Source organism: Tachysurus vachellii, chromosome 18 (assembly GCF_030014155.1).
Source record: "Tachysurus vachellii isolate PV-2020 chromosome 18, HZAU_Pvac_v1, whole genome shotgun sequence".
NCBI classification, from domain to species: domain Eukaryota; kingdom Metazoa; phylum Chordata; class Actinopteri; order Siluriformes; family Bagridae; genus Tachysurus; species Tachysurus vachellii.
This window is the reverse complement of record NC_083477.1, coordinates 5,486,588-5,496,587: the sequence shown is the minus strand read 5'-3', so window position 1 is coordinate 5,496,587 and position 10,000 is coordinate 5,486,588. Positions and strand designations below refer to the sequence as shown.

The 10,000-nt window shown below is 41.5% G+C and overlaps 1 protein-coding gene across 1 annotated transcript in view; it reads left to right on the top strand.

Moving 5' to 3' along the window:
* The window catches only part of znf385c (zinc finger protein 385C), a 74,866-nt gene extending 64,957 nt beyond the window's left edge, over positions 1-9,909 (top strand). The window contains exons 6-10 of the mRNA XM_060892970.1: positions 5,096-5,386; positions 6,426-6,613; positions 7,388-7,486; positions 7,596-7,685; positions 8,302-9,909. Coding sequence (XP_060748953.1) covers positions 5,096-5,386; positions 6,426-6,613; positions 7,388-7,486; positions 7,596-7,685; positions 8,302-8,523 — 890 coding nt within the window. The 3' untranslated portion in view covers positions 8,524-9,909. The remainder of the gene's footprint in view (positions 1-5,095; positions 5,387-6,425; positions 6,614-7,387; positions 7,487-7,595; positions 7,686-8,301) is intronic.
* The last annotated feature ends 91 nt before the right edge of the window (positions 9,910-10,000 follow it).

The window sequence follows — 10,000 nt, the reverse complement described above, 5'->3', positions numbered from 1 at the left end:
CGGGGGTCAAGATTTTTTTTCTTTGAGCCCAGTGTTTTGAAGACATTTACCTCAGAAGACGTATTGATTCGTTGCGACTCTTCTTGAGGAGAAATATGCCGCGGAGTGAGGAAGAGATGGACAGTTGAAGTGTCCAATGGAGTTATGAGATTTGCGCTCAAGCTATTTTCAAGACTTTAGATTGGTTAATAACTTGTAAAAATAACAGACCCACGTGGGGACTGACCAATAGCATCGATATGTGAAAAAATATGAAATTGACCAAATTTGGACATACGAGGTTTCTGCCCGACAGCGACGATATAAAAATCCTTGAACAGTGTTTTAGGTTGATGGTATCCTAATACTGTAACCTTGTGAACCAGTGTTGATGTTTCATTGATAGAGACTTCAAAGCACATTTGTACGTCGCTCTGGATAAGGGCATCAATGTAAATGTAATATAGAAGCACTCAGACTTGGTCTTATGTTAAAGCTAGCACAGAGTTACTATATAACTATATAACCTATAAGACATGTCCTTCGTGGACATGTACAGATGATTCCTGGTAACATCGCTGGTTCACCAGCTATGAACGCACGCGTTCCTCTTCCCAGCGTGCTGTCTCTCTCTATCTAACTGTTACGTTAAGAGTAAGGCCAGATTGAGATCTCTGGCAACCAGACATTACACATGCATTAGTTGTATAATTAATAGAAAGCTGATCAACGTCGTCCCCGTCGTCACATTTTTACATTACGCCGCGTCGTTGCATCTCTGATACAGTAACGATTTTAAACTGGCAAACGATCACATTTATCTTTAAAGAATGAATGTATATACGTAGCAGTTTATAAATGTCTTGCATAAGGAAAACTTTTTTATACCTCTTAAATGAAATGATTTCTCTGTAAAGCAGTGTGAGGTTTAACTAGCGTTATTATTATCATCATTGTGCCATGCTACGATTTGCATCTGCATGTGATTATAGTGCTTCAGCTCAGCTCTGATTGATGCTCACCCAAACAAAAAGTGTGCAATTTTACTCCCGTCTCCAATCCCAGGGGGTCCATGGACCCTGTTTTTAAAAGCATGGCCTGAGAGAAGCTAGGATTTGAATATATGCAGTGGATGGCTTCAGAGTGCTCAGTTCTGCCCTTCAGTAGTTACTGTAGTGTTTGAAGATAAACAACATAAAATAAAAACCCTGAGATACAGTTTAAGAGAAATCTGTTCTAAAAAATAATCCCTACTCATCATTTCTGCTTCTCGTAGCCTGAGAAAAGCCTGAGCTCACCAAATCTCATGCTAATATTCCACCCCATTCCTGCTGAGGCACTTAGACAGGAAACATTAAAAAAAGGAAGAAAATACAGAGATTGATACTCGATGGGTGCGAGAGAGTTGATTAGCCTTTGCTCCTTTTTATAGTGGCAATAATTTACATATATTTATGATCATTTGGACACTGTTTGTGAAGTCGTGAGTCGCAGGCAGTGAAATAAACACGCGGATTATTCGTGTAATATCTCACATGAACATACACTGGTGCTTTAGCTAATCGTTGAGTGCTTTCATGCTAACACACACACACAGACACACACACATACATACACACTCACAAACTCACAAACACATTCATTCAGCTGATTACTTGATGAAATTAGCACTGTTCAGTTATTAAGGCTGCAGCTGCAGGGGCCAATCAGCACGCATTAAGCATGTCAACTGCCATCAAGAGCTGAGAGGCACGACAAAGGGAAGAGCAGGTGAGAGAGAGAGAGAAAGAAAACGGACAGACGAGGGGGTGGGGTTGAGTGGTTAATCACCTCTCCACAGAGTCACGCACACATTCGCTGGCCGTGATGACCTAAAGTCTTCAGTGTTTTCCCCTAGCATCACCAAACAAGCCGACACAGTGCTCAACCACAGAGACAGCAGCTTGTCGAGAAATCGCAAAGCAAACTGACATCATCGCAATCCGGTCGAACGCTCAAACAATGAAACAATGGATAATAAAATAAGTGACACTATAAGTTTTACTAATCTACCTGACTTTAATAGTTCCAATGTCTGTAGAATTGATTTATTTTTTTCAGATCATATGTAAAATGTTTTTTATAAGAGTATTGCTGTTAAAGTATAAAAAATGAAATGAGACCAGAGGAAGAAGAGTTAGGATGTTCTGCAAAGCTCATTGATACGTGTAACACGAGTCGAGTCAGCACTTTTTACACAACGAAACGTGCACTGAATTATTATGTCCACACACACACGCACACACACACACACACACACACACACATAGCTCAGCTATATTACTGATTAAAGAGACTTTATCATCATCCCCTTTCTCATAATTATCATCACTAATAATATTGTCGTCATCATCATTATCTTCATTATTATCATTATTATAATCAAAGCTTTGAATCTGGTGTGTGTGTGTGTGTGTGTGTGTGTGTGTTCATGAACTACCTTGTTTTTCTTTTCTGCTTAAAATGTAGCTGCATATTAGTTTTTGCATTAAAGTCGCACTCTTTCGAGCATTCACACACACACACACACACACACACACACACAAACACACACACAGGGGCTCCTTATGAACTTTCTAGCAAATTGAAGCCCTATGCAAAGCCATGCAGGGAAATCACAGCATGTGGATGTGTGTGTGTCTGTGTGTCTGTGTGTCTGAGTGCTACAGTACATGCTTTATCGTGGACAACTAATGTGAGATGTGTCAAACTCACAATCTCACACAATTCAGTTTATCACGCAGTGAAGTGCTTCACTTACAAAGTGCATGTCAGTTTAATGAGTAGCACAAAATCAATTCCTTCTTGCTCGTCTGTGAGGAATGCAGCGACTGTGAAGAATGCAACGACTTTCTCCTACCTCTTTTTCACCAGCACACAGCCAGAGCCCACATTCCCATTAGTTTCAAACCATTATGTAATGACATGTGGGAGTTTCTAATGAACACTATAAAAATAACGATCGTTTTGAAAGCTCTACTTTAAGAACATATCTGTTTATCCCAATTTAAGCCTGTAACATGAAAAAAACGCATATTGTCATGATTCCGGTAGCTTATTGGTTTAGATGTTGGTCTACTGAGCCGAAGTTTATGAGTTTGAATATCAGGTCCACCAAGCTGCCACTGCTGGGCCCCTGAGCAAGGCTCTTAACCTTTACTTGCTCAGTTGTATAAAATGAGATTAAAAATGGAAGTCACTCTGGAAAATGGCGTCTACAAACTGTTCTAAATTATGGACAATGATTATAGATAAGTGCTACAGAGTGTAAAGAATCATTACAATATACAAGTAATCACAGCTCGCAGCAATATTCAAGCAAAAATTCAACAGTTCTGAAATATAATTTAAAAACAATTTCATTCCAAACTCTCCAAAATGTTTCTCAGGAATCTGTAGGTTTTATTCTCCATCCATTGTTTCTTCTATCCTTAAACTAGATAGATAGAAGCCTTGATTTTTTTTTTCTTGATTCATGACAACTCAGTGAAATTATTTCTTCACATATCCCAACTTTGGAGGTTGAGGTCAGAGCACCGGGTCAGCCATGACACACCGCCCCTAGAGCAGAGAGGGTTAAGGGTCTTGCACAAAGGCCCAACAGTGGCAGCTTGGCAGTACTACGGCTTGAACAACCTAGAGCCTTAACCGCTCGAGCCACGACTGCTCTACTGCTCGTAAAGGTGCCCCAGTCCCTACTGAAGAGAAACACCTCTCTCAACAGGATGCTACCACCACCATGTCTTACTGCACCTACAGTATGGTATTCTTTGGATGGTGAGCTGTATTGACTTTCCTCCAGCCAATCCAATCTCCAATTCTTCAAGGAGTTTTTCAGCCAAATTCAAATGACTTTTTCTGCAGCCTGTCCATATAAGCCAGCTCTTGTAATATTGCCCTGTAGCTCCTTCACAGTTTCCTTCTGGCTCGGGACATCCAGTTAGGAGTGACAGCCTGATCCATGCAGGGTCTCAGTGGTACAAAACCTTTTAAACTTCTTAATTACAAACTTAACTGTGGGATCCCAGGGATGGATTAATCCTTTATCTCTGAGTTCTTTAGTAAGTTCCTTGAGTCCGTAGTTGATTGTTTGCTTTGAATTGCACTTCCAAGCAATGGAACGTTCTAGAAATAGCTGCTTTCACTCTGAACTAATTGAATTCAGACGATCGCAAGAAAGCCGTGAAGCCACGAAGATCCAGAAGTGGAGTGATCCTATATCTAATGTTACTCTAGTTTTTTTTTTTTTTTTTTATTGTTCATATTTTTTTTTTTATATCCACTGTAGGTAAGGATTAATACATGACAGGGCATGCAGATATAGGAAAATATCGAGATCGAGTCTTTTTGCAGTGGAAATGCATGAAACCGTTCATGATTTGATACCAGCTCAGTAAACAACAACCCTGATTGTGTTAAAAGGGCCATCACAGGGATTGTAATTGTAGAATTCCCTGGTGAGAGAGATTTTATAGAGGGCTCCAAAGGTGTGAGAAGAAAAATGCATCTAATCCAATGGGAATATACTGTAGTAAAGAGATGATCGGCGTACACACAAGAGTATTTTCACACCCGAATGAAGTGTGAAAGTTAATGAAAGGGGGAGAATTGCATTGGGCAACACTCAGAAGTGTGTGTGTGTGTGTGTGTGTGTGTGTGTGTGTGTGTGTGTGTGTGTGTGTGTGTGTGTGTGTGTGTGTGTGTGTGTGTCCTGGCTATGAGTGTCCAGGTGTTACTTGGTAGAGAGACTGGTTCTAAGCATTTCTACTCAGTGTACTTTAATTTATGATCTGAATGCTGTGGGCTTGAGGGAAGTGAGATTTGTGAAGACGTTAAGAACGGAGAGGAAGCTGAAATGACCAGTGAAGTGGTGCAGAGGTGGATAAAGTATTACATTTTTTTAATGTAGATAGGCAGCAGTGTTCCAATGGCATTAAAATGATTCGAATGACTTTTCGTCATTTGTGAGATAGAGAATTATGAAAAGTGGATTGCAGGGTAATCAAATGTCTCTCTCTCTCTATCTCTCTCTCTCTCTCTCTCTCTCTCTGTGCTTATCCCTCTTCTGTACGTGTAGCTCTCCAGTGTGACTCTGACTCTGTGGTGAAGCTGAGCGAGGCTCAGGTCAGCTCAGTGGTCCTCACTCCGCTATCGGAGGTGTCGTGCACAGACGTCTCCTCTCCTCCTTCGCAGCACTCAGACAGCCTGCAGGATGGTGCTGGTCCCAGCGAGACAGCCACAGAGAAGGAAAGCCTGCCTAAAGAGGCCCTGAGGGAGAAAGACCCCAGGAGGAGCAAGCATCACCTGCACTGTCCTGTTTGCAAAGTGACAGTCAATTCAATCACTCAACTGGAAGCCCACAACAGCGGTACAGACTTGGTGTTTAGTTGTGTAGTTAGAGAAGTACACTCAATTGTGAGTTGATCAAGTTGATCTGCTATATAGGTCACATTGTTCCCTATAAACTGCTGACTGCTGATTTGGTCAGAAACTTATGCAAACAGGACAATAAACAAAAATGAGTTTTAGTCTTTAAATGTAAGGTGAGATCATGTGTAACATGTCCATATGCTCTTATGCCCCCTACCTATTGCAGAAAACCATAGGCCATGGTAATCATGCTATGTATGGCCCTGAAGGGGGGAAAATAAGGAGGAAAAAATACCAAAAGCAAGATATAGCTGACTTTAGCTGCTATTTGCTAGCACTAGCTGTTAGCCTTTGGATTAATTGCCTTTTGCCAACAGCAGAAATGCTGCAAGTCAGGACCGTAAAGTTTTTACTATAAATTCTGCATCTTGAACACAACTGTTGTATAGTAAAGAATATATATATATATATATGTATGTATGTATGTATGTATGTATATATATATATATATGTAAGGTTTTTTGCATGCAAATATATTCATGGCTTTATCTTTTTGGCACAATGGACAATGGAACTAAGATGGATTAGAGAATGGTGTTTTGTTGCTCTGCTCTGAAGTAAGATTGCAGGTTAAAAGGTTTATATAAGACTACAAAACAGGTTATAATGAAACACATAATACAAGATTCAACACAATATATTTTTGTCAGTCTCAAAGCTGCAGGCAGCACATTTTCCAGCAGACATTTAAATCATCCAAACATCGCTATACGATCACCAACCATCATGTTGAACCACAGAGGTGTGTCTAATAAAATGGCCAGTCAGACTATACAGTGCTTATACTACAAAGTTAACTATATGGAGTTCTACCTAATGAAGCTGCAGCTTAGGGAAATTTCTTGGCTTGTTTGTTTGTAATAAACACGTCATGTGTCTACTTGCTTGCTATTCCTGGTCCTTACTAAAGCTTCCTGTAGCTCATAGTGCTCATAGTGTTCATGGGGACTGAATCCTAAACCAGATTTTTCTCACAGGAATCAAGCACAAACTGATGCTGGAGGGACAGAGCGTGTTGCCACGGCGACGAGGGAAGGCACTGTCCTCCCGCGCTGCATGTAAAAGCAAGCGATTGGCCAACAAGGGCAGCCTGGGTGTAAGCAGCAAGAGCTTCCATTGTGAAGTGTGTGAGATCCACGTCAACTCAGAGACTCAGCTCAACCAGGTAACACACACCTGTCACTTTAGATAACGTAAAATTTACCAAACGTCAGGCAAGAATAATATTCAAAAAATATTCGGCTTGTTTGCACTGACAAAGAAAGACTAAAGGAAAATGTAACCCATGATTGTCACGCTACAAATCCAATCCAGGTCAATTCACAGTAAGAAAAAGGGTGCTTTAGGCCACAACCTGATACAGCACGGGTTATAAAACCCAAATCCAGGCTACTACATCCCCAAGAACCATAAAGGAGTTTGGATCTAACCTTTTTTAAGTGCATGCTGGTGTCTGTGTATGTGTGTGTGTGTGAGTGTGTGTGAGTGTGTGTGTGTGTGTGTGTGTGTGTGTGTGTGTGTGTGTGTGTGTGTGTGTGTGTGTGTGAGTGTGTGTGTGTGTGTGTGTGTGAGTGTGTGTGAGTGTGTGTGAGTGTGTGAGTGTGTGTGAGTGTGTGTGAGTGTGTGTGAGTGTGTGTGTGTATGTGTGTGTGTGTGTGTGTGAGTGTGTGTGTGTGTGTGTGTGTGTGTGTGTGTGTGTGTGTGTGTGAGTGTGTGTGTGTGTGTGCATCTTATTTTCCGTTTTCTTTATGATATCAGTTTCTCAGAAATAGTTTTGTTGATCGAAGGATAAAATAACTTCTGCAAAGACAAGAAATAAACGAGGGAACAGAGAGAGAGAGAACGAGGGCACTGAGTCACTGTGAACAAAATAACGAATGGATTTGTTCTAAATTCAGATTTGCATTCGTATAACGCTATGTGTTTGTCTTTATTCCAGCACATGAACAGTCGCAGACATAAAGACAGATTGGCTGGAAAGCCTCCCAAACCCAAATTCAGCCCTCACAGCAAGACTCAGCCAACCTCAGCAGTGTCGGTGAGACACACACACACACACACACACACACACACACACACACACACACACTTCAGGTTACACAGACAGGTGTGTCTCATGGTTTTCACTCTGATATGTCTTTCAGCAGAGCATCAGGTGGAACGGATACGCAGGAGGAGCCATGTCAGCCATGAAAAAAGTCTTTAACCAGTACGGTCTCACTTCTCTCTCTTCACAGGTGAGTAACACACCTGGTTTTTATGCTGATCACATTTGAACCTGCATTTAAAATTTTATAATTATAACCTCAGGATAAAATGCTTCTGGAGCTTCGGAAGTGGTTTGAGTGAGTGGATTTAAATCTGATTTATATTTTATCTGAAGAATCCATGTCTCTATATACAGTCGAGTGCAAATTCGTGGGTCTATCCTGCAACAAGACGACAATCGACAACCTCATAATCAACAGGGGTTTTCTGTGTGACATCTGGAAGATTTGTTGGAAATGGCTATTAACTATTAATGGATTCATATACAATCATTAGTGTTAGTTGTCATAGTAACAACCAGGGATGTTGTCCCAGACCCAGACTGTGTGAGAGACAGTTTCAGCAACTCAGACCCATGACCAGATATAGTTCAAAATGTATGCCAATGCATTCTTTGCAACTTAACAGATACTTAACATTTACATCTTTTTTTATTTTTTTGAAATAGTTTGGGGCTGCTGCATTTTTAACAGTAAGCGCTACTAAACCCACTGAAACATAATTGGATAATTATCATCGTCAATTTTTAATGCTGATATCTGTGCTTTCCTTCAACACTTACATCACTTTCTTTCTCTTTTTCAGACCAAACTGGCTCTCCAGAAGCAGCTGACTAAAAGTTTGACCACCAGTTTCTTGCCAGCTGCTATAACTCCGCCCACGCTTTGCACAGTGGCAGCCAATCCGCTCGCTCTTCGACACCCTGCCGCCTTCATTCCTGCTCCGATCTTAGGCCCCACCCTATTTCGGCCTGCGCCGGGACCACTGCGGGCAACACACACACCTATACTATTCTCACCTTATTAAAGTATGCATAAACATACACACATACACATGCACACACGCTTATGGTACAGGAATGGTTTAGAGTTACACACAGAACATGTGAACACACACAATAGGGTCTTAAAAATCTCAAAACTGATACACACACACTCTGCACTCTCCTCTAGGACTGTGGCCCTCACAAGAGGATCACTATTGAACTATGCAGCACAGAAAGGTAGAAAGCAAAGACAGACAGATGATTTGAGAGAAAACATGGACGCAAGAGGAGACGTACACGCACGCGCCCCCAGGCTGGGGGAGGGCCCTAGAGACCTCATTGACCCGCCCACCTCTCTATTCCTTCAAATAGAGGTTGACTGCTAGGTCACACCTCCAGGGAAATGCGTGGAGCCTCGTATAGTTGACTGGGACCTCGTATAGTTTTATAAGACATTAACCATAGGATTTTACTGTGTAATTTATTAGATGTACAACAGCATTATAGAACTAGAGCACATTTCTTAGTGAGACAAATGCAAACATCCCTTTACTCAAGGCTTCTTTTTTTTTCTTAATCTGTGTTTATTCCTTTTTATTTGAAGTTTCATTTACATCATACCCCTCCAGCCCCCCCCAACACGAACAAACATGTTATTGCTCCCTGGAAACCATAAAAGAGCTGTCGCTATGCATCATGGGTAATCATCGTGGGATCATCAATGAATACGAGTGCAGTGCATCGAGATGACAATTTGCAGGCAAATCAGCGCTCCATCGCTAACACACCCTGACACGCACACACACTCGCATACAATCAGTGTTCCAATTTTTTCCGCATAGATTAGATGGTTTTCAGTCAGAAGGATACACATGTGCGTGCACACACACACACACACACACACACACAGATGATTATAACAGTCGCATTTCAGCCCGGCATGTTGGTATATTTTGCTCTCTGTGTTATCTCATTAAGACCACACAAAGGTCAACCTGCCAGTTCAAATCCATCTCACATCATCTGATTACAATTTCAATTCCCGCCATGTTACCCAAGTGTGTGAGCGCGTACAAGGGTGTGTATGAGTATGTGTGAAACACATGAGCCTCATTCTCTCATGGACACTGTAGCTCATCTCTGTCATCCAGCAGCGCTCTCTGCTGTACAAGGAGGAGCTCTGTATGTTTCTCCTGCCCACTGGGGTATTTCTAAAGGAGCGCTCCAGCATTTTTTTACTTCTTTAACCTTTACCACATCCGGCCAACGTATACATGCTCATCACAGACATGAACGAGAAAAGAACAGAATGCCTGTTTACTCAGATTTTATTTATAACTGAAGTCGAAGGGAAGATGGTCGCTGATGGGCGTGGTCTTCATCAGGATGGCTCCGCCCACATCCACAGGGCCTGAACGTTCACTGAATAGATTGATGAGAGTAAAAAACAGGTGCTTTGTCCATTGCAGTCTTCAGATCTTAACCTAACTGAACACTTACAGGAGATATTAGACTCAA